Genomic DNA, 25,735 nt, shown 5'->3' on the forward strand with positions numbered 1-25,735 from the left:
TCCCCCTCCCCACTAGAGAGGAACCCAGCCCCCAAGTCCAGGGGAGGAAACCCAGTGGGAGGGGGCAGGGAAGCCACCCACAGACTTCTAAGTTTAGCCTCTGCTCCAGACCACTCCCCTCACCCGCCTCCAAGGCCCAGAGCCAGGCATGACCTCATGCTTGGCTCCAAGACTCCACCCTCCTGCCGAGGAGTCCTGCCTTTGCAGATAGGGGGCCAGCCTGGCAAGCAACTCTGAGAGATGGGACTCCAGGCTCACAGCCAAGTCAGGGACCACGAGAGAAAGACAAGAAGCTGCCACACACATGTTGGAGCCTGTGGCCTTTATTCATGCCCCCTACCAAGTATAGCCAGAGACAAGGCCCCTGCCCAAAGCAGAAACACCAGGGGCTCGGTTACACCCTCCCAGTGCCCTACCCCAGACACTCTCCTGTGAGCCAGGAGTGTATAAAGTGCTGGTGTGTGATGATCCTCTGGGGAAGGCCAAAGGGATCAGGAGCCCCACCCCTGGACCCAGGCGGCAGAAGGAGGGACTCTGCTCTGGAAGGGCAGGGCATAGCCCTAGGTTCCCAGAGCTGGGAGGAGGGGAGGGAGGATGGGCCTACCACCATGGGCCTGGGGAAACTCAGTGCAGTCCTGGGCTGGAGGAACTGAAAAAGGGAGCCTTCAGCTTGGAGCCCTAAGAGGATGGGGGTGGGGGGGGGGTAGTTTCTGTACCCCTGTGAAGGGAGGGGGGAAGTAGGGGAAGCCTTGGGGGTCTCAGAGAATGGGACAGCCCCTCCGGCGCTTATTCTTGCGGACCTGGAGGCCAGCCCGAGTGGCCATCTCAAATACCTCCCTCACCCCCTCCTTGGTCTTGGCTGAGCACTCCAGGTAGCCAAAGGCACTGATACGGTTCGCCATGTCCCGGCCTTCCTCAGATCGAACGGGCTCCTGGGAAGATGGAAGGTGAGGTCAAGAAGCTGGTAGCTAGGTGCACCTCTCACCACTTCCCCTATACGTGTAGTAACTAAAATATCTCCTCCATCCCTGACCCCACAAAGCATCCAACCCCCAGCCACTCTGGGCAGCTTCAGGGCCAGGGACCCAAGACTTATGGTTATATTCAAAATTCTCTCCATCAGCCCTATACCCCACAGTACACCCTTCTCTTGCCTGAATGAGTCCCTAGCATCTCCTAACTGACCTCCCTGCCTCCGTTCTCACTTTCTTCCAATCCATCCTCCATGGCTGCGAGAATAATTTTTCTAACATGCAGACCTGACCACATCTGGCCCCAGTTTAAAACCTTGCCATGGTTATCCTTGCAGGATAGTCTATATTCCTTATCCTGGCAGCTTTCTCTAATAAACTCTAATCTGGCTAGAGACCCACCTACCAGGTGCCAGGTGCCCAAATAAGCCAGCTCCCTCACTCTGGGCTTTTCTTTCAGCCACTTAAAATAATGCCCTCCCTCTCACATCCATGTCAGCCCGCACCTCCCCAGATGTACTTGGATGGCACAACCTGCATGCCCCAAGTGAAACATCTATCATAAGCTGTCTCCCTGAGGACAGGGATTTTCTCATTCATCTTAACAGCCCCAACTCCAAACAGAATGGACAACAGATGAATACATTAAAATGCCAGTGACCTTGGACAAATCACTTCATTCTGTGACAGTTTAATCAGATATTGGATCAGACACTGAGGGCCCTTCTGGCTCTTCCTCACCAGGATGCAGACTAGAGGGCTAGGAGGCTTACACCACCAGCACCTGGAGCACAAGGCAGTCAGCTCCCTTGTTTCCCAGCCTACAACCCCTCGGAGGACACCCTCCTCCCCCAGAGCTCCCAGCCAGGCAGCCCCACCGACCTGCTTCATCTTGGCCAGCTCTCTCCTGGTGTGCTCATCTTGCCTCAGGTCCTTCTTATTCCCCACTAGGATGATGGGCACGTTGGGGCAGAAGTGCTTCACCTCTGGAGTCCACTTCTCAGGAATGTTTTCTGCACAAACATGTCCCAATAGGTGTTGGTGCCTCCACTCAGGCTAGAAAGCTCCCCCAGGGGGGTCCCCTTGTCTCCCCACAGCCGAGTCTTAGAGGCTATTCAGCGTGACAGTCCCTTTCACAGCTCAATACCTCTCCCCCTCTCAGTACACTTTCCGAGCCCTCACAAGGGCCAGAGTTACCACAGTGAAGGAGGCTAACGAGGGCCCCCCACTGCTCCCCCACAGCCTCAGCCTCTGAAGATGGCCAAAATGAGCCAAGGCAAGAGCTACCTCTGGTTGGTTGATTCCAAGGGGTTCTTGTTTCCCTCCCTCCAACGGCCTCACCCCCGCCTCACCCAGGCTGTCAGGGCTGTCGATGGAGAAGCACATGAGGATGACGTCCGTGTCTGGGTAGGAGAGAGGCCGCAGGCGATCATAGTCTTCCTGCCCTGCTGTGTCCCACAGAGCCAGCTCCACCTGACACACAGGGCCAGTAAGTAGCGGTCTCAGGGCCCGGTTATACACATCCCTCCCCTGCCACCCAGAGGTCCTCTCTGAAACCACTGCTACTTCAGGCTTACTGGACATCTATCCATTGAGCACCTGCTATGTGCCAGGGATAGTGCTAATCACTGTCACACGACATAAATTAGGTGAGTTTTTTAAAATCCTGAGACATCAGTGCTTGATCTTTGTGCAGTCTGTGCAATGCCAAACTCTGCAATGGAAGAGTTCCCATTGTGAGCACCACTATTTTATTTAATCCTCACAAAACCCTGTAAAGGGGGCCTGACCCTCCTTCATTATCCCCATTTTGCAGTCGAGGAGCTTAAGCTCAGAGGCAGATGGACTGGTCCCAGATTACAGAGCCAGTGTGTAGAGAACCAGGAGGTGTAGCTAGATTTCCTAAGACTGCAGTTCCATCCACTTCCTAACTTGTTTGGTTCCAGTAGGGAGAGCGGAGCAAGGACTGGGTAGGTGATGAGGAAGGACATCCCAGGTCCATAAGTGGCAGGGGCGGGGTCCCAAGGTGAGATGGGAAGGGGCTCTTCGCCTTCACCTGCTTGCCGTCCACCTCTATGTCTGCAATGTAGTTCTCAAAGACAGTAGGGACGTAGACCTCTGGGAACTGATCCTTGCTGAAGACGATGAGAAGGCAAGTCTTCCCACAGGCCCCATCCCCCACAATCACCAGCTTCTTTCGGATCGCAGCCATGGCTTGGGCTGGCAAGGAAAAGGCAGTGAAGATTTTGGGAAAAGCCAATAAGTCCAAAAACACTTCTCTGGGGCCCCCAAGACCTCCCTGGAAACCAAGGCATCCAGCAAAGGGAGGGAAAAGGGGCTAACTCCAGCATATTCTAGCCAAGAACCAATTGTTCCGGCAACTGAGCTTGAAATTCCTAACTTAAGGGCCAGGGCCAGGTCTCCTCCAGTGGGTCAGAATACAGAGCAGGTGGAAGAACCACCTACGTGGGAGCCAAGAAAACCTGAGTTCTGATCTAACACGCTCACCAAGTCTGGGACCCTAGACAGCTGGAGGGTACTCAGGGATCAGGGATAAGTCCAGAAGAGCCAGCTTTTATCTGCTATACAGTCATGCATAGCTTAACGATGGGGACATGTTCTGAGAAATGCGTTGTGAGGCAATCTCACCATTGTGGGAACATCAGAGAGTGTACCTTACACAAACTTAGTGGTACAGCCTACTACACACCTAGGCTATGTGGTACTAATCTCATGGGACCACCGTCATATATGTGGTCCACTGTTGACCAAAACATCGTTGTGTGGCGCATAACTGTCCACATCAGGGTTTCAAGTCAGACTTCATTTGTTACCAGGAATTTGATACTTTTAAATTTTAATAATGGCTAAGGTCCAAAATCTAGAACACACTGCCCCTCACTCAGCAGTAGTCATGCCTGCCCAGTCACAAATGAGGAGTCCCTCTCCAAGACCACAAGCTAGCAGAACCAGCTACCAGGTGGTGGGTGGGTAAGGCAAAGAATATATTTCCAGCTCCTAGGGGCCAGGCACTATGTTGGGCATTTTGACAAAAATCATCTCTCTCAGTCCCCAGAAGCCTGGAAGGGAGATGGTGCGCTTCCCATTTTGAGAAACTAGGAAAGTGAGGCTCAGTGAGGTTAGGACACATGTTCAGAGTCGTGGCAGGGACAGCACTCAAAGCAGGGCCGTGTGACTCTAGAGTCTGTTGTCTTTTCTACATATCACCCCAGAGGTGGGACGGAGAGCAGAGGGAGGGAAATCCAGACAGAGGGCAGTGGCAGCAGCCAGCGGCTTCCCCGGCCCACCCCAAACTGGTCCCCAAAGCCCCGAGTCACACAAAGGAGGCTCAGTCCCAGCAGTGCCCACAGCCCACATTTGGGCAGCCTGCCTTCCTCCCCCCTTCCTCCTGGGCCTGGCAGCAACACTGGGTCACTCAGCCCCAGGCAGGGGACAATGACCACACTGTAGGGAGCCACACATCCACCACAGCAGAGTGACTGAGAATAATCCACTAGGGAAACACCTCCACCCACTCCCTTCTTCCCCTCTGTCCAGCTCACCCCAAGGCACTGCCCAACCCTCCCTGTGACTCAGGGCAAGGAGTCAGCTTCCCGGGGTTTCCATGTGTCCCCCACCCCCAACACACAGGAATGGGCATCTGCACAGTTCATCCCACCTTCCCAGCTTCCCTGCCCCTGAGCTGAGCCTCACTTCCTCCTTCCCTGGGGAGAGGAGCTGACCTCCAGCCGGCTGAAGTTCCCAGGCCCACAGCCGGGGAGGAAGAGAGGGCGGGCTCTGGAGCAGAGATGAAGTCGAGGCTGTTGGGAAGGGGGAGGGGGCTAGAGCCTGAGCTGGGAGGAGCCCCCAAAAAGAGACAAATGAGGGCCAGTCCCAGCACCAACCAGGGAGGGAGTAGTTAAGAAAGAAGGGGATGGTAACCTGATCTCTGCCCAAAACCTGGCTTTTTCTCTCAGGCCCACATCCTGTCAAACTGGGCTGAACTCCTTTACTCCCCACACACCACCACCACCTCATCCTTGCCTCGGTCGGCCTGCCTTTTAGGAACTGAATACTCCAGCCCAAGGCAAGTTCTCTTCAACAGTGGAATCCCCGGCGGCCTCCCTCCCCTCACTCACTCACACTCATACACAGAAAACCGGGATGAGGGGTAGTGGATATGAGTCAGAGAGAATTTATAGGAGTTGAGAATACACAGCTACACTCTCCCAACCACAGAAGGGGCTCTCCCTGATCCCCCAAAACACAGGCAAGAAGGCATTCACCATGTCAGCAGATCCCCTCCAAAATGGAAACCATCCTTCCAATAGGGGATCCCTGGAAATTCTAGCCAGGTGACCAACTCCCCCCACCCACTCCCACCAGTTCCACTGGTCCAGCTCTGTGAAAACATGCTGGGATACCGCCAACCTGGGATAGGCAATGTTGGTGGAGAGTGAATAACAGTTCCTCAGGTACGAGTATGTCACTGCCCTCCCCCAGCAGGGCACTTTAGGTGGCACCAGACTGTGGGAGGCAGTGGTCAGAACTCAGGGGCAAGGGCATGCATTAAGTGACTGGGGCCCCCAGCTCAATTAGAAGGCTTTCCCTTCAGGCTCTAGTAGAGCCAGAAGAACAGCTAGCCCAGGCCAGACCAGGCCACTAGGCCCAGGGCCAAGATGGCAAGGACAACAACTCCCTGTGAGAGGCAGCCCCAGAGGAACTACCCCACTGACCCTACAAGGGGCAACCAAACCCCATACAGGGCCTGGAATGGAGCCTGGAACTGCTGGGGCCTTCCCTGAGACAAGACACTTGCCCTGTCTCTTAATCACTCTCTAGATTTCCAGATGACCCAGGGGTCCACTGCACCCTGCCCACCACTCCTGAGGTCTAGGGAAGGAGTCAGATACCTACTCTTCAACATTAAAACCAGAAGTGAGGGGAGGACATAGCCTCGAGTCCTCCAGCCCAAACCTCTAGGATTATCTTTAGCCAGACTGGGGAGTGTGATGGAGAGGGCTGGAAGGGAGGAGATTCACTCTCACACACACACACACAACACACAGGAGCTGGATCCTTCCCAGTCTCCCCAACCTCCCACCACAGGCAGGCTCCTGGAACCGCTTAGGGCGGCGTCCAGACCCCGCCGAGCGGTGGCAGCCCCCGTGGTCACACCCCGCCCCTATTCCCGCCATTCCACCAGTCTGGCCCGGGGGAATTCCCACCGACACCCGAACTCGGGCCCAGACCCACACCGCACCCAGGTCCACCTCGGGCCGCCGGGCATGGGAGCTAGAGAGTCCGGGCTGGGGCTCCATCGCGGAGACTCAAGTTGCCCCCTCGCCCCTCACCCCTCGCCCGGCGGGGCAGGTTCCGGGAAGCCGGGAGGGGAAAGGAACGAACTCCGGCTCGGACACCAGGAGGCGAGAGGCCCTGCGGGGCAGTTCCCGGGGGTCCTCTACTGCAGCCCAGGGAGGGGCCAAGCCTGCCCGACCCCGCACAGCCAAGACGCCGCATCCGAGGGGGTGGGAAGGCGACCCGCGCTCTGGCCAAAGCCCGCTCCCCAGCCGGCGCCCCGAGCTCCCGCCTAGCGGAGAAGGCGAAAGGTACTCGCCCGGGGACGAGTTCCCGGGCCGCCCGCCGCCCCCAGCCCTCAGCCCAGCGTACCTTCCGCTCGACCGCCTCCAGCTGCGCGGCCGGTGCCGGAGGCTGAGATTGACCCGAGGGCCCCGGGGCCCCGCCCCGCCCCGCCCCGCCCTCCTTCAGCGCGGCGGCGGGGAGGGGCGGGCCCGCGGGGAGGGGCGGGCCCGGGAGGAAGGCCAGGCCAGCGACGAACCTTGGCTCCGCCCGCCCACCGCCCCAGCCCAGGGCCACCGCGGGTCGCCCCGCAACTGGCTGCGGGGTCTGCGGTTTCGACCCCTGGGTAGAGAGATGCCTGGACTGTGGAGGATGGGCGGCGGGGCGGGGCGGGGCGGGTGCAACCCCCGAGGACTCTGCCTCTGCCCCGCCTTCCAGCCCCGAGGGGCGGACCGGCGTCTGGAAAGTTGAGAGGCGCTCGGGGTGGGGTCAGGAAAGGGCCGCTGCTGCCCTCCGGTGGCCAACTAGCCACCCGCGCCTACACCACCTGGGACTTCGCGGGAGGCCGGACTGGAAAACGGCGGACTCCGGGACTCCCGAGGAGAGGGCTGCAGATGCCCGCCCTCTGCTCCTAGAATCTTTGCGGAGTAAGCACAGCTCAACGTCATCCCCCAGTCTTGAAGACCTTTCAGAACCTTTGAGATCCATGCCATCGTTCTGCCTCACAGTTCTCTTCCTTCTCCCTGTCTGGAAATTCCAGGAGTCCAATTCCTACCTATCCCTCAAAAGGCCCTCTTGGAAATCCTTCCAGATCCCCAGCTGGAATTCAGTTCCTACCACCATTGTATTATTTCTGTGCCGCTAGGGACACTTAGCCCCGTCTGACTGGTCGCAGTGGGTATTTACCTACAAGTGTATCTCCTTCCCTGTGTGGTGGCTGAGGAGGTGGATGGAGGATGAGGAAGCCTACCAACATTTTATTGTCTCGTGCCGTACACTGTATAGCTCAGCCCTTTTAATACTCAACACAGATCTTTAGGTTTAGTATACCGATCCCTGTTTGCCTGTAAGGAAACTGAGGCTCAGAGAAGTTAAGTGGCTTGCCCAAAGTTTTGCGATTTGTATGTGACAGAGCAAGAATTCAGTCAGGTCGACCTGGCTCCAAAGCCGGTGTTCCCTCCCTGCTGTCCCCCATGCTCCTCCAACCTGTCCCTTCCCCACTGTCTTACACAGTGTATGGCACATACTAGCTTTTCAACAAATATTCCCTGAATGAATGTTAGAAATCATACAGACTTTAAAGATCTGAAGTGCAACCCACACATTTGATAAATGAAGAAACTGAGGTCCAGAGCAGTTTGGTCCCCAGGCCTCTTAACTTGCTCAGTGAACATTTATTGAGTGTGAACTGAGAGCTATGTGCTCAGTTCAGATCAATTTCTGCCTTCAAAGTACTTACCATCTAAATTCAGAAGACAGACAACTTAAAGATAGCTAACAGTTATCGAACCCTTTGTACATGGACCTCGCTCTTCATACATGAACTACTTTAGACGTTACAACAACCATATAAGGTAGTACTGTTATCTCCATTTTAATGAGAAGCAAATTGAGGCTCAGAGAGGTTACAGAGCTAGTGTTGAGTCTGGCACCAGAACTCAGACAGCAGGACTCTAGAGCTCTGCTCTTAGCTGCTGCTCCACACCAACTCCTCACACAGGCAGTTATAATACAGGAGGCAGTTGCTGTAGTGGGGCGTGTGGGCTGTGCAATACCCAGCCCTGGAAGACAGGTGAAGTGTTCAAGATAAGGTGGTGAGTACACTTTAAAATGAGTTGGAGCTACTACAGGCCCACAGGGTTACTGAAACCCCAGGAAGGTGGTGGTGGTGGTGGTAAAAGAGGTGGCTGGAGAAGGAAGCAGTGGCCAGATCATGAAGGTCCTTATATGCCATGCTCAAGATTTGAGTGTCGATTTTGGTCTAGGTGCAGTAACGAGCCACTGTAATGTTCTCTCAGGGGAATAACCAACTCAGACTCGCATTGTGGAAGGGTCACCCTGGCTGCTGTGTCCCTAATATATTAGGGGAAGCAGTGGGGTGGCCTGAAGACAGAGTTAGGAGATGAGTTAGGAGGCTGATGTAGTAAAGAACTACGGTAATGACAGTGGAGGTGGAGATATGTGGACAGATATTAAATGTATTTTAAAATATATAATCAACAATACTTAGTGATTGATTAGCTTGATGAGGAAAAGATGGAAGTCAAAGGTGACCAACTCCAAGATTTCTAAAGAGGCTGAGCTGATGCCCACTGAGATGATGAACCAGGAGAAGGAGCCTGTTTGAGGGGGAAATGATGAATCCAGCTCGAGGTATGTTGAACTGAAGTGCCTGTGGATGTCTAGGAGATGTTTGGGAGACGACTGGAATATGTGGGTCTAAAGCTCGGGAGAGAGCTGGGCTGGAAATACTGACTTGGGAGACACCAGCAGGTAGATGAAGCCACAGAAGTGGATGAGAATCAGAAGAGGATGAGAGTGCGTGGAGTGGGAAGAGCAGAGGGTAGAAGAAAGAACCTGGGAACACTACATTTTTAGGACTATTCTGGTGTTCTTTCCCCTACCCCAAAGAGCTTTTTCTTATCTTTTGTTTCTAGTCAAAATACATAAAGACACACACCTTTATCCATCTGGTTTATTTGCCAATAGCTATAATTTTGTATCTAACTGATACCCCTTCTTCAGTTAATTTGCCACTAAAGAAGGTCAGGGAGACAACTTCAGAATTTGGGTTGGGAGAGGGGTAAGACTGGAGAGGCTAGGATAGTGGTGGGAGGGTCAGGGCTGAGCCCCTCAGGAGTAACTGCCTGGCCCTCCCAGGGGGATGATGAAGACCGAGATGTCATCCCCGGAACCCAGCTTGTTGTTGGGAAGACGCCAGCCACGATCCCGGGGGGTGCCCCGGGCCCCCAGGACCAGAGCTTGTGCCAGAGCTGTGTACCTGCCAGGAGCACATGTGCACATTCATGTACCAACATGTATACAGGAAGATAGATGCACAGGCCCTCATGTGGGTCCCCAAACACTGCTTCCCTTGACCCTTCCTTCCCCACTGTTCTCCCCTCGCTGCCATACAACCCATACCTGCTGGGGTCATTGGGCTCATAGGCTGACAGCACCCTGTCGACAGTGGCAGCTACCTCACAGTCACTGGTGACATCCCACAGCCCATCTGTTCCCAGGACTAGCACGTCATCTGGGCAGTGCTCGTACTGCGTCAGGTCATACACTTGCACCTGGTAGGAAAGAGGATGGAGAGGGAGCCTGGGGATAAAAGGACCCGGAATGAAAGCCAGCCTGAGACCCCCAGAGGAGGGAAGGTGTGGTTCAGGGGGCCCCCATATGGCTCACCTCAGGGAAGCAGGAGAGGAAGGGCTTGATGGGCAGGGTAGAACTGCAGACCTTGAGGTTGTGGTCTCCCAAGCCCCGGGTCACCCCAATAGTGGCCATCACTCGAGCCTAAAGGAAATGAGGAGGGGGTGCTGCTACAGCCCTCTCCCTGACTCTCTGAAACCGTGGACCCCTCCCACCCCTACCCTCAGGTAGAACCTCCACCTCCCTAGACAAGTTGCAGTGGGTCCTCTTGCCCTCTCCCATCTCTACCATGGAGTTTACCTTTTTGCCCTCCCCACAGACCAGAGGAAACCTGAGATCCTCCAGCTCGATCTTTTTGTAGGCCCTGGGGAGGGGGGAGTAGAAGAGGCATCACCCAGGCATCAAAGCCCCTCTCCCCTAGGAGCCACGCCCCTCACACAGACCCCTAAGAAGGGCCCAATGCCCCAGCTCCCAGCCTGGTCCAGCCTCGAGCTTCCACCTTGCTGCTGGTAAGGGATTGGTTGCATTGCGATGGGAACAGGCCCCAGCTCTGAGGGAAGTGTTACCAGCCGGTCATGTTCTGGTCCCTGTACAGCATCTTCTGCCCCAGCTCCTTGGGCTGAACTCTGCGGGGGAACTCAAGGTGGGTGAATTCACCACCCAGGAGCTCTGGTTTCAGGAAGCCCTGGGATTGGGAGTGGCCAGAGAGAGCAGAAGGACCAGGGGCATTAGGCTGACAGCACACCCTGCTGTAGAGGTGATGTTAATTATAGCAGACCCTTAAATGGAGTGTGCTCTGTGCCATGCACTGTTCTAATATTAACATTTATTAATTTATTTAATCCTCATAACAACCCTAAGGCAGGAACTGTTGATGCAAGTTAAGGGAATTGTCAAAGGTGACACAGTCAGCAAAGTACTCGAACCCGGATTCAGTCCCCAGCAGTCCAGCTCCAGAGCCAGTGCTTTAAAACACTGAGCCGTACCGCTTCTCAGGGGCCTTCGCTGTTTCCTTCCCCCTCCTCTGACTCCACTTCCTTCCTCAGTTGGGGCCACAGTGGGAGCCCTGGAGCAGCCCACGCTCTTCCTACTGCACCCTCTACCAGCTCAGCCCTGCACTCCACAGTTTGCAGAGTGGCCTTCCCAGTAAGCTCCCAGTAAGGAGTTGTCTGTGTGGTGGGGGTGTGAGAGTTCTTGGGGACAGAGAGACACAAGACAACCGAAAGTGGGAGTAGAGAGTTTAGTTCCTACTTACAAGCAGCTGAAGACGCTGGCGCTCAGTCTCCGGGGTGAACTCCCGGGACATTGGAATGATTTCACCATTCCGGACGATGATGGCTCTGCCCAGAGAAAGAAAAGGTTTGGGCTTGGCTTTCCTCAGCCCCTTCAAGGAGAATTCCAGAAAGACTAGGCCCTCCCCATAATGACCCTTAGGATCCCTCACTCAGACCCCCATCTTTTCTCCTTCATGACTATTTCAGTCCCTTCCTTACGTCTGTGATCCCTCCTGACCCTCTCCAATCTTTGATTTTTTTTTTTTTTATTTTTGTGAGGAACATCAGCCTAGAGCTAACATCCGTTGCCAGTCCTCCTCTTTTTTGCTGAGGAAGATTGGCCCTGAGCTAACATCCATGCCCCTCTTCCTCTACTTTATATGGGATGCCGCCACAGCACGGCTTGACCAGCGGTGCGTCGGTGCGCACCCAGGATCCAAACCTGCGAACCCCAGGCCGCCAAAGCGGAGTGCGCGCACTTAACCGCTGCGCCACCGGGCCGGCCCTCCAATCTTTGATTTTTAACACCTGCCACCTCACTCGTTTCTATTCCCCCACCCCAGAGAGTATGCCCCCTGTAGCCATTTTCAAAGCCCCCCTTCATACCTGCTGTCACCTGCATTGGCCACATACACCTTGCCTAGCAAGTAGATCACAACCAGTGCACAGCAGCCCCCCTCCACTTGGTGGCCACGCCGCTCCCGGGCCATCTGCTCATCCTGCCACGTGAGGAAGGGTCAAAGGGGGTGGATGAAGAAGAGGTTCCAGGCACACAGCCACCCCCCCTCCATCTGCAGAAATAAACTGGCCCAGCCAAGCCACACTGGAAGTGAGGAGGGAAGACATGGGTATAACTGCCCCTTCTCCCTGCCCTCTGAACCAAGTTCTGCTCAGGCTTTCAAAGGTGTTGTGAGTTCCCAGGGTCACCACCTCAGGCCACCTGACTCCCATATAGAGTTGACCAGTGTCTGCCTAGCAGGCCCTTGGTCCAGACTGCCCACTCACCATGAGCTGGAAGGCATTCTCAATGGCCCCTATGACCAGGCTCTCATGGGTCACTTCCTTCTGCGAAGACCAGCAGGACTGAGGACCAACCAAGTGAGAGGAATCAGAGGAAACCGGGGCCCCTGGCGTGGATGGGAGGCAGAGGGGAGGTGGCGAGGGGTCTTGGAGTATCTCTACCAGGTCCTTTAGCTGCTCCCGAATATGGCGATGCAGGAGCCGAGAGGCCATTTCAGCAGCTCCACCCCCTGCATGCCCATCAAATAGGCCCCAGTAGTAGAAGCAGAGTCCCTGGTAGAGGAAAAGTTGGAGATGAGTGTGTGTGTGTGTGTGATGCAGAAGAAGAGCTAGCCTCTAGGCATCCATCTAAACATCAGAGAGGAGGTCAGAGCTTGGCATTAAAGGCAAATTAGATTTATTCACTTATTCACCAAAGGCCTACTATGTGTCAGAGAAAGGAAAGCATCAAAAAAGCCAAACTCAGAGAATAAAAGATGCAAGAATAAGTATTGATAATTAATTAAATCATCCATAAATTCATGAGCATCTGTATTTTAAGTGGAAAACTAAACATTCATACTGACATGGTAGAATCTAACTGATCAATGCCAGATAAAGGTTCCATGCCAGAAGACAGAAAGCTAGTGACTTAGGAGGTAGGTCTTTCACATGTCTCAGATTTAAAACTGGCTAGCTGTAATCCCTGGGGAGAGGTGTCACCCTGTCACTGGAGGCTAGGAAGGGGGGTGGGGGCTTACCTGGCCTCGGCTAGGCTCCCTTGGTGCCCCTGAAACACTCCTCCGACCTTCCACATACACCACCTCACAGCAAGCCTGGTCCTCATTGTGCCGGCTCTTGCCAGCGTTGATGACCCTGCCAGGCCAGAGTGACCACATCAGGTTGGACACCAGACCGGGTCCTAGAATAACCACCACCTTAGATACACACACCCTCTCTGGCCTGCTGGCCAAGCTGAGAAAGGTCACAGCCACCTGGGATCCAGGCCAGAGGGAGGAGAAGGGAGGCAGGGCAAGGCACAAGGAGTACTGTCTGGGTGGCAGGCTCTCCCGCCTCATAGAAAGGCGGGCAGCAGCACCTGCCTGCCTCAGTTCCCCCCTCCCAGGCAAAGGGGGCACCCCTAATGGTGCTGCTGGGGAAGGGTCTGCATAGGGGGCAGGAGGTTTTACTTCCTTTGGCCAAGACCCTACATCCCACCCTGAACCCCAATGAACTCTTCTAGTGCCTTGTCCACAGCACCCTACCCTCATGGGCACGACCACCCTTATCCTAAAACCATCCAGTTAAAGTTTCTGCCGCTTTGGCAATGAGGAAGTGCACCGGCCCAGATCGGGAAAGAGGAATTGAAATAGGGTAGGGGTGGAAGCCCACCTGGACTGCGCAGGAGTCACATAACCACCACCTGTTCCTAAATAGGAAGCCAAAAGAGCTGGTGGTGGGGCCACGGGGCCACCAGCCACCACCCTCAGCGACCTCAGCGCCCCATCTCCCTCGGTGCTCCGCTTTCCCAGCAGATGCATTAAAAATACACGCAGTCTGGGAGCAAGCCGGCTGCTCCCGCCACTCCGAGCGCTCCCGGCCGGGGGTCGACCTCCTTGCCTGGCCAGCGCAAGTCCAGCCGCCGAGGGGCGTTCTAAAGGGACCCTCCCGCTTCCCCGGGCTCCCCCTCCCCCGTCCCTGGGGAAGCCGGAGGCCGCCTGGTGTCGCGGGCTATTTCTGGGTGTGGAGGGGGAGGGGAACGGTAAGAGGAACAGGGAACTGGGGCGCTGGGGTCGGAAAGTCCAGGAGCGAGTCTTCCCAGCCGCCATCTTCCCTATTAAAAGGGACCCCCGCTCCTTGAAACCTCTCCTCCCTTAGCCATTAAACGGCCCTGCCGCGACTGAGAACTGGCCAACTCATCCTTCACGGCGCCCTCCACCCTCGGGCTTCGGGAGGGAACAAGGTCCTGAGCGGCGCGGGTGAGGGTAGTCAACGAGCTGGAAGGTCCTGAGGAAGGCTGCGCCCGACTTGAGAAAGGGGAAAGGGTGCGGCCCAAAGCCCAGAGGAGAGCAAAGGTCCTGGGAAAACGGAGGTCCTGGCACCAAGCGCGGCGAGGGGGACGCATCCTAGCGCCCGAGATGCCGAGGTGGGGAGGGGGTGGGGGTGAGGTTCCCATCCTGGTTGGAAAGCCCCCGGGGGCGCTCACTCGGCGTAGCCTGTGCTCCAGGGTAGGCGACGGCCGGTGTCCGGGGGGCTTTGCACAGCCCGGCCAGCGTGGTCGTCGGCGCGTCGCAGGCCCCCTGGGCTCAGCTGCAGAAAGGTCGGTCTGGAGAAGCCCGCTCGAGCCTCTACTGTCTTCGCGGGCGCCGCGCTCCCGCTCCCAGTCCTCGCCGGAGGGCTCTTGGGCGTTTCTGGAGGGGCGGCAGGCGGCACCGAGGTCGCGTTGGGCAGGTCCGGCGACTTGGGGCGCGGAGGCGGGGCGCCCCCGGAGCTCACCAGGTGCGCCACCGCCGAGCGCACCCGGTTTAGCATGCTGCCTCCCTACCCCGCCCTCGGCCGTGGCCCCGCCCCTGGGCAGGCCCCGCCCCCGAGGGCTCGCGGTGGGCGGTGCTGGCTCCTGCCGGTTCTCCCCTGCCATTGGCTCGCGCCGGGCAGGGCCGGTCCCCGGCAAAACTTCATCCTGCTTTGGGCCACCCCACGAACCGCCCCATTCCGGCTTCGCCCCGCCTCAGTTTCTTTGGGGAAGAAGGGTCTGCTGTTGTGGGAAGGGGGCGGAGAGAAGGAAACCCTATTTCAGCCCTGCTTTGGATTAGACATCAGCTAGAACTTCCCCATTGTGACGGGAGGGTGGTGTCCCCTCGCCCCTCGGTTCGTTGTGGCCAGCCCGTCCGGAGGGTGATGGAACTGATGACCTCACAGCTAAACCAGCCGCCTCGGCGACCGCTGGGTGTAAAGCACCTGGTGTGACAACACCTCTGGCTGGGGCTGCTGGAGTGAGAGTGAGGGCAAGCGAGCTGGTGCTGGGGGTAGGGGGTGGTTTGGGAGTGGTAACAACGCAGGCTGGAGCCACCAACTTGAATTAGGGAGCGGAGGCAAGGTCATGGGCCCCTGTCGGCACTGTTCCCAGTGAAGACCACCTCTAGATGTGGGAGAGCGGTTGCCACTCCGACTCCACTTTCTTTCTCAGGACTCAATTTCCCTCCACATTTAGACCTTCCCTGACCCCAGCAGGACTAGTTAGTAAGGATAACAATAACAACAACTACTACCATTTGTTGAGGACTTACCACATGGTAGGCCCTCTACAAAGCACTTTCCATATATTAGGCCATTTATACCGCACACCAACCCTTCAAGTGTGTCTTATTATGTTCTTTTTGCTGATAAGGCAGAACTGGAACTCCTGTCATTTTACATGATTTGCCCCCAAGAGGTCACACAGCCAGTGAGAGATTCACACCAATGTCAGTCCCTGGACGCCCAACCCGATTCTGTCTTAAGAACCAAGCTGATTTGTCGGCCTGAGAGGGGAAGGGTTAAGAGGAAGGTGAATGGCAGAGAGAAGAGTAGGGGTTCCTCCTCTCTCACCTTCCTCTTCCCCTTAAGGCAGAGGCTGAGGGCAGTCCCAGGATTGCGGAACAAGTTCTGTGGCTGCCGCCAGGGGGAGACAGAGGCCAGACTAAGCCCCTGCCGGAGAGAGGAGGATGGTACTGATGGTGGAAGAGCTCTATACCTAAACCTGGTATCAGGGAATTGATCACTAGGCCTCCAGAGGCACCTCCTACCCCACGCATGGTCCAAATGGGGACAAGGCTCTTGTGGCCCTAATGCAAGTCGGGGGTAGCCCTCAGGGACCACTGGCACCCAGTTCATGGTTGGGACTCTACCTCTGGGCTTTGCTGGCAGAGTGCTTCGTGACCATAACCCTCTCTGTTCCCTGGGCTAAACTGTGCCCCCAGAAGGGATGGCTTTCCTGGCAGCTTCCAAATGAAAAGCTCACAATAGTCATTCAGGTTTGTAGACTTGCTATAATTATGCCTGCACTCTGGGCAGAGACAGCCAGAGAAAAAGAAGTCATGAGAAAAAAAAAAAATAAGACAGGCACATAGAGGGGCACAGGCAGACAGGGGGACAAAGAACATGCTGTGCTATGGATATTTCCCTCCTGTTTGAGAAAAACTGGAGCCAGCTCTCAGATAAATGGCATAAACAAGGCCAAAGACTGAAGAAAAAATATGTAACATCCTGGCTATTTTTATTATGCAGTGTTTCTGGGACAGTTTGCTTACCACTTCACTGTGTCACCCGGCTCTCTAATCCCTGCTCTTTGAAGCACCCATCATGGTGCGGCTACAAGTGGGCCACAGAACTAGTGCCCAGAGACCACCTAGCTTCAGCACCAGATGGTCAGCAGGGATGTCACCGGCTCCCTTGGGCTCCAGAACAGCCCCTGACCATACCCAAATCCTAAGGCTCTCCTCTCCCTGAAACTCTCACCTCCTATTCCTGGCATCATCACACCTCCTCCATCCTCAGACTGCCCCAGAACCTGGTGAGAAGGTCATCACCTCTACTTATCCCTGAGGCAGCAGAGAATGAGAGAGAAAAGGGAGGTGGGGTGGGAGAAAGCAGACTTGAGAGATACTCTTCTGTGCTGAGAACTGAGACTCTGCTCAGTGGCTGGCCCTACCAGGGGTACGTGAGGCCTCAGCTAAAAGAGGGGGATTGGGCATCCTCAAGACAGGCCCCTTTATCCCTGGCCACATGCAGCGGCTTGGGCCCAGAACTGGGCTTCTTCCCCCTGCCTCTCTCCTCCCTGTTACTCCACCCCCAAAGACCTCTTAAACTACAAGGAATGTCTCTCCCATTAAGAGACAAATTTACAGACCACCTCCCTCTCCCATTTGTCTGTTACTTTCACATCTAAAATTTTACCCTGTAAAGAATTATAAAATTGTAATTATATTGCAATTTTTATGATAATGAAACAAGGTCTCAGAGTTTGGTTCCCAAGCTGGGTTAACACCCACCGTTCATAGGGACCATTCACAAGCCCATTGCAGCCCTCCTGCCTGCCCCTTCTCTACCCTCATTCCTCCCCTAGTCCTTCCTCTCCCCCGAGGTCGCCACTCCTGGGGTAGAGATCATTTGCTATTCCCTCCTGGATTTTAACATTGTAACAGCGGAGGGTTAACATATCAATCTAGACGAACGTTGTCGAATAGAATTGTGTGCAATAAAAGGAATGTTCTATATATTTTCTGCCCAATACTAGTAGTCCCTAGCTACATGTGGCTATTGAGCACTTTCAATGCGGTGAGTGTGAATGAGAAATTTAATTTTTAAATTTTATTTAATTTAGATTTAAATAACCACATTCGGTTAGTGGCTATGGTATTGGACAGGGCAGTTCTAGAATCTTTAAGGCTCAAAACCCGTGAAGGGCTGGGCAATCACTCCTCACACTCAGGGCCCCATCCCGGTCCCAGGAAGCCCCAAGACCACGAAAGTCTTGAGGGACCTCTCGGAGTTACCCTAGCCTGCACCAGAGATGTCCATCCCGGCGGAGCCGCGGGAGCCAGAGGTCTCTCTGCCTTCGCCTTGCCTCGGCCGCCAGGGGCCGCTGCGCCCGCCCGCCCGTCCGCCGGGCCAAGCGCTCCGCGCGGCGCCCCGCGCTGTCCGGGAGGAGGCAGCGGCCCCCGCGCGGGGCTGGCGGAGCGAGGGCGGCCCCCGGCGAGCAGAAGGCGGCCCCCGGCGAGCAGCCGGCGGCGGCGGCTGCGCGCTCCCTCGCCTGCCGGCGGGAGTCTCGAAGGGACCCCGGCTGAGCTCTGCAGAGCTGGCCGGGCCGGGCCCGGAGCCCCCCTGTACCCAGAGCGGGACCCGGCATGACCGTGATGGCAGTTTGGCCAGAGCCCCGCCGCCTCAGCGACACAGCAACTTGGTGAGGGGGACGGGGCTCCGGACTACACAGCACCCAAGCTGGCCGCTCCAGCCTGAAGTCCGCCTTTCCGAGTCTTGGTCTCGGGCTTAGAGGCCAGGAGAACCTCAGCCGGCGGGGGAACCCGTGGCACCGCCGTGGGGCAGGTAGGTCCTAGGCGTGGGGGCTCCGAACATGGAGGACTGAGTGGGCGCTGGGGGGTGAGGGGAGGTAGGGAAAGGTTAAAGGGGCCTGTGGGTCGCATCCTCAACCCCACGCTGGTATGCAGGCTGCTAACTCAGCCTCACCATAGCCTGGATTGGGGTTTGGAGAAAACAGCCTAGGAAACTGAGGCAGGAGGGTGGAAGCCCGAGAACAAATCCCAGAAGCTTCTTTCTCCAGCTCTCTCTGAGGGACGGAATAGAATGCCAGAGAACTCAGCTCAAATGCCCACTCCCAGTCTTTTAGGTCTTGGAGTTCGTAGGAGAGATGAGCTAGTTGGATTGGAGGGTGTGGCAGCTCAGAGAGAAATGGGATGGGGACTGTCTGAGAGAAAACAAAGCTCCGTTTGTAGCGAAGAAAATGAAGGTTCTGATGTGGATAGGGAGAGGAGACATCTACCCAGAAAAGAGGTCCACGTAGAAGGGTGGGAGGCTCTCTGCCCGTGGAGCACACCCATTCCCGGGGTATTGGCACCACTGCCTCCGTCTGCCCCCATGGTCCTCTCTGGGATCTCACTCAGGGGAGCTGGGACGCAGGGTTCCCAGTCCTTCTTGGGCCCCAATCCTACCTGCCTCAGTTCCACCTCCCTTTGCAGGCTGAGGGAGGAGAGGTCTTAGGGAAAAATGGAGAACCCCTTGGGCCTGTGGCCTCTGAGGCTCAGAGACCTGGAGGACCCCCATTCTAGCCTTCGGGGGGCGAAGGTGGCAGAGTTGAGCTAGCTCCATGTGAGTCCAGGAAGCAGGGGCGATGGGGGTGGGAGGTGGAGGCAGAGAGGATTCAGGACCTCAGGGGTATTTCCCAGGTGCCTCTTCTGGCAGCGTTCTGTGAGATTCTGCTCAGGAACCCTTCCCTGGCCTTCAGCTCCATCCTAAGGCCAGAGAGGTGACAATGTTGATTCTTAGACACTTCCTACCATCAGCCCTGCTTCACTCTGGGGACAGAGAGACTCCCTCAGGCCACTCGTCTCAGGCTCACCATCCTACATGTTCCCAGAGTCTGCAAGGACCCCTGCAAATTCCCAGAGCAGAGGAAGACTCTGCCCCCTGCCCTGGCACCTTGGGGAACAGCTTCACAACTGGGTTCTACTCCAGTGCCCAGCCCACCCCCTTGCCCTCACCCAGCCTCCCCTCTACCCCCTGCAGGGCCATGGGCTCCCTCTGTCCTTTGCAACCCTCCAAGAATCTTTCCTACTTGTCTAGGTAGAGTGAGTCTGAGGCCAGTGGATGAACAGACAGAAGCTAAAAGATCCCCAAAAAGGTGAGTGAGGAGACAGTTGAAGAGGGGCAGCAGGAGGGTGGAGGGTGATCCAGCACCCTATCCAAGGGGGCAGCCGGGCCCTGGCCTTTGGTTTGGCCTCTGACGTTCCCAGCACTGTGCTGGCACCTGAGGGAGCCAGCGATGCCCAAGGGGCCAGCAGTGCAGCAGAGGGGGTGGTCCAGGCTCCTTCTGTGCCTGGACAGCTCCCTGCTGCTCTGTGCCTCTGCTTCCCTGGGATCCCCCTACTTCTATCCCACCCTCTGGAATAGATCTGGGAGGCCTAAACCATCAAGAATGGAGCAGAAGCAAGGTGACGCAGAGGGACTAGGGCAGGCCTCTGGTCTCTGCCACCCACATGCTGCCTGGCCTTGGGCAAGTCATTTGACTTCTATTAGCCTTGTTTAATTTCTTCCTTTTTAAATTTAAATTTGTTTGAATTGAATTGCTAGTACATGCCCATGGTTCAAAACCCAAAAGTGAGAGAGCCATAAGGAGAAAAATAAATCTCCCTTCTACCGCTATCTCCCAGCCAACCAGTTCTCCTTCTTGGTGGCGACGAATGGTATTAGTTCTTTTTTTTTTTTGTACATTTTCCAGAGCTAGCTTATGCATATTTGAGCAACATATATAATCCCTCCCTTTTATACATTTTACACACACCATCCTGCACTTTGCTTTTTCCCCCTTACCAGTGGATTATCATTGGAGATCATTGGATGCCTCAGTGCATGAAGCCTGTCCTCCTCCTTTTTACAGCTGCCTGGATGGGGCTGCATTCGTATAGATGCTCCACAATGTGTTTAGCCAGTCCTTTATTGATGGCTGTTTAGGTTGTGTCCAGGATCTTTGAATATCAGTTTGCTCATCTGTAAAATAGGTACCAATAATCCTCCTTTGTAGTTCATTTGTGAAGGATTCAAGAGCATATTTGTGAAGTGCACGGGTCAAGTGCTCAAAAACTGGGAGTGAGCATTGTTGTTCCTCTCATGTCACAGCCCTTCATGGGACCATGTCTGGTTCACTGTTGAAGACCCTTCTTAAATGTCATCTCCTCCATAAAGCTTTCCATGCTTTTCCCAGCAGGACAGTTTCCCTTCCTGCTACCTTTCCTACTGTAGCCCTCACCACTTTTCACAGAGAGTGTGCCAGGCTGAGACCACCTAGGGATAAGGTGTGCATGCTCCCCACATCTGTGCCTCCCAGAGCGCCTGGCACAGAGGTGCTGGGGCTGGGCACTGGGGGGCTCCTGCCTGGAGTCTAGCAGGTGTCGCTGTCTCTGCAGGATGCATGAGAGGGCCGCGCGGAACTGCAGCACTGGCAGCTGGCTGCTAGCACTTTGCTTGGCTTGGCTGTGGACCTTCCTGGCCTCTGCTTCCTTGCAGCCTCCAACTCCCACAGGTTTGAGGAAGGTGGTGGGACCCGGGGAGGGGGTTTCCCAGGATACCTGGAGAGCTAGACACCACCCCAACCTGTTCCACAGCAGTCAGATCTCCAAGGTGGAGCAAAATCCACAGATTCTAAGGGTTCTGGCTCCTCTTCTGTTCTTCACCCAGGAAACTCTGCCCCCTCTGCTCTCCCAGCCCAGAGGAAGCATGAGCAGACACATTGCTCACTTTCCCTTCCAGGCTGGAAGGTGTTCTGCAGGGAGAGAAGCCCTAGGGTAGGGGCTTAAGTCTAGCCTCCTGGCCTAATTCTCTGGTTTTCCTTCTGGGATGGCTAAAGCCTGTGTAAGCGGATGATCCTCCCCACGCATTGTAAGCCCCCAGGGCCCTTGCCCTCACCCGGAGGAAGCCTGGGGAGGTGGAGGTTGTTGTGGGACTCCCATCTTTCTCAGTGGGGAGAGTGTCCTCAGTGGGGAGGAAGGAAGAACAGGAACACGGTGAAGCAGCAGGAAGATGTCATCTGTTTCCTCCTCCCCTGCAATTGCAAATCTCTTAAACACCCCTCCCCTAAGCTGGGATGAGGGGTTTGAGAACAACCAGGGAGGGCGAGAGTGGGGCAGGGTTGCAGGCCTGGGCTGGGCGGCTGATCTTGTGCTGGCCCCTTCAGTCCTCGTGAAGCAGGGCACCTGCGAGGTGATTGCTGCTCACCGCTGCTGCAACCGGAACCACATCGAGGAGCGCTCCCAGACGGTCAAATGTTCTTGCTTTTCTGGCCAGGTGGCTGGTACCACGCGGGCAAAGCCCTCCTGTGTGGACGGTTAGTGAGAGGCCGGGACCCAGAGGGAGGGCCTGATCAGAGAAATAAGAAGGTCCGTCTAGGCCTCGCCATCTGCTGGGGATGCAATTGCATACCCGTCTCAGGGCTTTCATGATCAGAGTCTCAAATGATGGGGTAACCCATCATGATATGATCAGAGTCTCAAATGATGGGGGGTGGAGGGCAGGTGTGACCATCCCCAGTTCATAGATAAGGAAGGCCCCTGGTATGTGCACGCCCTCCCCCTCATCCACACCCACTGCCTGGCACATGCACAGACACATTCCCTCACACGGATCCTCTCACACCTCCCATCAGACTCATCGCCTCACACTTACCCATCCAGACATGGACTTCACCTGCTGCTCCTTCCCAGCCTCTTACATATGCCCTCCTCTCATTTTCAAGCAGCCTTTACCCTCCCCTCACGTGGACACACGTGTATCACTCACACTTGCATGCCTTCACACCCACCCCCTTTCTCACGGCCCCACCCAGGCTCATTATCTCACGCTTGTTGCAGCACTATACATGTGCTCACTTGTGCTCACACGCACACCTGATTGTGCACTCTTGGTCTGTGGAGCCCTCCAAACGGCTCGCACACTTGCTCACAAACACCAGGGGGGTATGTTGAAGACTGTGCCTCTTTGCTAATGACACGGTGGCTCAAATCATGGGTTGCCTTAGAGACAACTTCCCCTGCCTTCCCCCTGCGCCATCTTTGATGAGGTGTAGCGGTCAGTGGGATTGATGTTGATGTGGCTGTATGCTCAGGTGTCAGCCTGAGTCCTGCCTCTCTGGGCAGCCCCAGTAGGGAAAGACAAGGGGAAATGCAGGGCTCAAAGCCAGGAGTGTGTGGAAACATGCACTTCATTCTGCACAGACCGCCCTTGACTGCATGCTGTACTCGCAGAGAGATTAGAGCTGCCCTCACTCCTCCTGCTCCCACAGCCTCCATCGTCTTGCAGAAGTGGTGGTGTCAGATGGAGCCCTGCCTGCTGGGGGAGGAGTGTAAAGTGCTCCCGGACCTGTCGGGATGGAGCTGCAGCAGTGGACACAAAGTCAAAACCACCAAGGTATCCAGGGATGGACACTTTATCCACCCACTGTTCTCCCTTCACTGGGGGTGGAAAAGGGGGCACAAGAGCCCTGGGGGTCTCGGATGGCGGTGTCCCAACGTGAGATCTGTGAACCATGTGGGCACATTGCCGGACAGTCCCCCTGGGTCTGTTCTGACTCTGGGGACCAGAGTTAGGGAATTCCTGACGCTCTGTGCTTTGGTTTCCTTCTCTGCCTAGAGTGAGTTTGCCTCCCAGAAAATATCAGGTCTATAAGAACAAAGTAGAAAGTTGAGGAAATTATCTAGATGATTCAGGGGGCGCTCTCTATAGTAGCCACTCTGCCCCCATCTCCCCACAGGCCCCGCCCCCACACTCCCACAATTAACTCCCTACAGCTCATACCTGCCTTTCTTTAGTCAAATTGCCGTGACAGCACCCAAGAGGATTATTATTTTCATGGTTTGCTGCCTGCCCTGCAGAACAAGGGGTAATTAAAATTTTATCAAACTCATTAGCAATTCCATGTGTATCATAGTTAATCAGTTGCATCACTCTGTCATCGCCATTTGTACAGGTGAGTGACACTGTGGGGCAAGTCAGAACTCTGCCTCTGCCTTGCCTCCCCACCACCACACACAGCAAAGGAGCAAACAAAAAAATAGGGAAGGAAAGGTAGCCTTCAGGGTTCTGAAGAGAGCAACATTCTCCTAGAGCACAGAACAGAAAGAGCAAGAAAAAGTATGGCTGGATATAAAGTAGAGCTTCCCATCTGCAGGGAGGCAAGGGAGACAGCCGTTCTGAGTATATTTAAGACTAGAAGAGAGTGAGACCCCCCACAGAGCTTGTGACCTTTTGTCACCATGTGATAGGTTTGGGTTTGTAGCACTGTGCTGGCTCTTTGTTTGCTGGCACGCTGCAGCCAACAGTGTGAGGCACACCTGGTTTATGTCTGCGAAGGGCCCCCGGCCACGCTTCCCCAGTCTGGACTGTTTCAGGGGGAGGGGATTGGCAACAGTGACTTCTCCGTGGCCTGCATGTCCTGGGGAGTCTCAGGCACGCTGGGATGGGATAGGCATTCCCTTCTCTAACCTTGCCCCATTACCTGCTTTCTAGGTCACACGATAGCTCTTGAGGTCATGGCCTAGACAGGACAGCTTGATTGAGCCATGGACTGAAGAATGGTATCCAGTTATCAGCCAGCAAATATGGAGATTCTCTTACCTGGACACACGCCCATGCCAAATGCAGCATCACTCTTCCAGGGGCATTTCAGTTAAGGTGCTCAGCAGCTGTGGGCAGATCTCCAGCCGCATACCTAGTGTTGTGCTGGGCTCTCCTGGGGCACACAGAAGAAGGCTGAGAGACAGTTCCTGCCCTCAAGGAATGTCCAGTCAAGTTGGAGAGCTGACAAAAGACAATTTAATAATTGAGATTAAACCCTGTGGTATCAGACTGTGGCTTCTGGGCCATATGTTGTGGGCATGTTGGGGATTTGGGGATGAGACTCCCACAGCTCTTCAGCCACCCCCTGGCCACAGGGCACAAAGACAAGAGGTCACATTCACCCCCTACCGTTTCCCTTCCTCGCATCAGTCCAAACCCCCAAAAAGCTGCTAACATGTTGAAGGAAAATATGCGCCCCTTGTGCCAGGCCAGCTGTATCTCATTTGGATAGTACTGGCTTGATTTGGGGAAGAGAAGCAGTGCTGAAGCCATACAACTTGTCAGCAAAGCTTCTGCAGAGGCGTGGCCTGGTTTGGGCTATTCATTGAGTATGGGATGGCCAGGACCTTAAAACCACCCCCATCCAAGCACCTCAGGTTTTTGTTTGTTTGCTTTTTTTAAAAGATGAGGAAACTGAGTCCCGGAGAGGTGAAGTGACTTGCCCAAGGTCTCACAGCCGGGGCTCCCAAATCTCTAAGACTGCTGCCCTTTCAATTAGCCTGGATGTTGGGACTCCAGCCTGGGCCTTCCATGTTGTTTTTATCTCAAGAACAGGAACCTGCAAAGAACTGGCTGGACAGCAGAAACATTTTTCTTGGGAGATGCTAGAGCAGAAAGTTTTACAAAGGTCTCTGTTCTCCTATCTGAAATAATCCAGAATACCTACATACCAGGATGTGGGGCCACTGGATCTCCAGTCTGCCCTCAGCCCCTAAAATTCCAACAGACCCATGACAGCCCAGAGGTCACTCAGCCCAGTTATGTCGGGCATTCTGAGCTGGCAGCCCCATTGCCCACTTCGACCCATCACTACGAGAGTCCTTAGATTGAAACTCTAAGAGGCTCTGGCTCCAAGAGAGGGTCTGAATGGGGTCCAGGGGTGATCAGAGTCTTCTCCCTTCAGAGGTCCTGATGGGCAGGAGGGGAGCCCCTGCTGGGCTGGGTGGAGCCTCTGTCTAGGATTGAGGATTGGCACAGTCAGGCTGACACACAGGCTTCAGGAAATCGGAGACATGGGCTACTTGGATATCTCATCAGTAAGAGAATTACAGCCTCAGCAATTGCTGGGATCAGCTGGGATCACCAGGATTGCAGCGTGTGGTGGGGGCGTTGAGGGAAGGGGTGTCAATAGAGATCAATCTGGACAGTGCTCCATTCTGACCCTCAGAGAAGGCAAATCAGACGAGGGATTGGGGCTGAGTCTCGGCCCTCCCCTCTCTCCCTCTCCACGTGGTAGAGTCAAGACTGTTCACCTCACTCCAGGGTTTATTTTCTTGTTTTTGTTTTGTTTTGTTTTTGGTAATGGGGTGAACAATGATGCCAGCTTCTCGCTGGACTGTCAATATCAGAACTCTGACAACTTTGAATCTCTGCACATAGTGGGGTCACAGGGTGGGGTAGTTGGAGATTAGGTCAAAGATTGTCATCACCTCC

General features: G+C 55.2%; 3 protein-coding genes across 8 annotated transcripts; 1 reads left to right on the forward strand and 2 right to left on the reverse strand.

The window, feature by feature from the left end:
• Positions 1 to 307: 307 nt before the first annotated feature.
• On the reverse strand, positions 308 to 6,712 carry RHOC (ras homolog family member C). Its single transcript, XM_058538808.1, has 5 exons — positions 6,642 to 6,712; positions 3,028 to 3,191; positions 2,324 to 2,444; positions 1,854 to 1,984; positions 308 to 932 (listed from the first exon to the last, which is right to left on the reverse strand). The coding sequence occupies exons 2-5, from the start codon at positions 3,181 to 3,183 to the stop codon at positions 759 to 761; spliced, it is 582 nt and encodes a 193-aa protein (XP_058394791.1). The 5' UTR covers positions 3,184 to 3,191; positions 6,642 to 6,712; the 3' UTR covers positions 308 to 758.
• Positions 6,713 to 6,823: 111 nt separating this feature from the next.
• On the forward strand, positions 6,824 to 24,310 carry TAFA3 (TAFA chemokine like family member 3). 2 transcript variants are annotated; one of them, XM_058538811.1, is made up of 6 exons: positions 6,824 to 7,198; positions 19,538 to 19,595; positions 20,878 to 20,993; positions 21,645 to 21,794; positions 22,749 to 22,873; positions 23,972 to 24,310. In XM_058538811.1, exons 3-6 carry the CDS (start codon positions 20,879 to 20,881, stop codon positions 23,981 to 23,983), a joined length of 402 nt encoding a protein of 133 aa, XP_058394794.1. In that variant the 5' UTR covers positions 6,824 to 7,198; positions 19,538 to 19,595; position 20,878; the 3' UTR covers positions 23,984 to 24,310. The 2 variants fall into 2 exon arrangements, with proteins under 2 accessions (XP_058394794.1, XP_058394793.1); XM_058538810.1 differs by lacking the exon at positions 6,824 to 7,198 and adding an exon at positions 17,946 to 18,283.
• On the reverse strand, positions 9,233 to 14,735 carry PPM1J (protein phosphatase, Mg2+/Mn2+ dependent 1J). 5 transcript variants are annotated; one of them, XM_058538798.1, is made up of 10 exons: positions 14,406 to 14,735; positions 12,961 to 13,075; positions 12,206 to 12,493; positions 11,807 to 11,919; positions 11,182 to 11,266; positions 10,493 to 10,611; positions 10,227 to 10,290; positions 9,963 to 10,070; positions 9,696 to 9,847; positions 9,233 to 9,552 (listed from the first exon to the last, which is right to left on the reverse strand). In XM_058538798.1, exons 1-10 carry the CDS (start codon positions 14,729 to 14,731, stop codon positions 9,405 to 9,407), a joined length of 1,518 nt encoding a protein of 505 aa, XP_058394781.1. In that variant the 5' UTR covers positions 14,732 to 14,735; the 3' UTR covers positions 9,233 to 9,404. The 5 variants fall into 5 exon arrangements, with proteins under 5 accessions (XP_058394781.1, XP_058394782.1, XP_058394784.1 ...); XM_058538799.1 differs by lacking the exon at positions 14,406 to 14,735 and having other exon boundaries at positions 12,206 to 12,283; positions 12,383 to 12,493; positions 12,961 to 14,050; XM_058538801.1 differs by lacking the exon at positions 14,406 to 14,735 and having other exon boundaries at positions 12,206 to 12,283; positions 12,961 to 14,050.
• Positions 24,311 to 25,735: the final 1,425 nt, after the last annotated feature.

This window comes from Diceros bicornis, chromosome 4 (genome assembly GCF_020826845.1).
Source record: "Diceros bicornis minor isolate mBicDic1 chromosome 4, mDicBic1.mat.cur, whole genome shotgun sequence".
Classification (NCBI taxonomy): domain Eukaryota; kingdom Metazoa; phylum Chordata; class Mammalia; order Perissodactyla; family Rhinocerotidae; genus Diceros; species Diceros bicornis.

What these genes read in the sequence shown, in the direction of transcription:
- RHOC (XM_058538808.1), bottom strand. Translation starts at nt 3,183, where the DNA reads ATGGCTGCGATCCGAAAGAAGCTGGTGATTGTGGGGGATGGGGCCTGT. An exon ending in TAGAGGTGGACGGCAAGCAG is followed by an intron (nt 2,445 to 3,027) that starts GTGAAGGCGAAG and finishes CCTGTGTGTCAG; the next exon opens with GTGGAGCTGGCTCTGTGGGA. An exon ending in AGCTGGCCAAGATGAAGCAG is followed by an intron (nt 933 to 1,853) that starts GTCGGTGGGGCT and finishes CCATCTTCCCAG; the next exon opens with GAGCCCGTTCGATCTGAGGA.
- TAFA3 (XM_058538811.1), top strand. Translation starts at nt 20,879, where the DNA reads ATGCATGAGAGGGCCGCGCGGAACTGCAGCACTGGCAGCTGGCTGCTA. An exon ending in GCAGCCTCCAACTCCCACAG is followed by an intron (nt 20,994 to 21,644) that starts GTTTGAGGAAGG and finishes TGGCCCCTTCAG; the next exon opens with TCCTCGTGAAGCAGGGCACC. An exon ending in AAAGCCCTCCTGTGTGGACG is followed by an intron (nt 21,795 to 22,748) that starts GTTAGTGAGAGG and finishes CTGCTCCCACAG; the next exon opens with CCTCCATCGTCTTGCAGAAG.
- PPM1J (XM_058538797.1), bottom strand. Translation starts at nt 13,470, where the DNA reads ATGAGGGTAGGGTGCTGTGGACAAGGCACTAGAAGAGTTCATTGGGGT. An exon ending in GCCAATGCAGGTGACAGCAG is followed by an intron (nt 11,267 to 11,806) that starts GTATGAAGGGGG and finishes TTCTCTGGGCAG; the next exon opens with AGCCATCATCGTCCGGAATG. An exon ending in GCCAGCGTCTTCAGCTGCTT is followed by an intron (nt 10,612 to 11,181) that starts GTAAGTAGGAAC and finishes TCCCAATCCCAG; the next exon opens with GGCTTCCTGAAACCAGAGCT.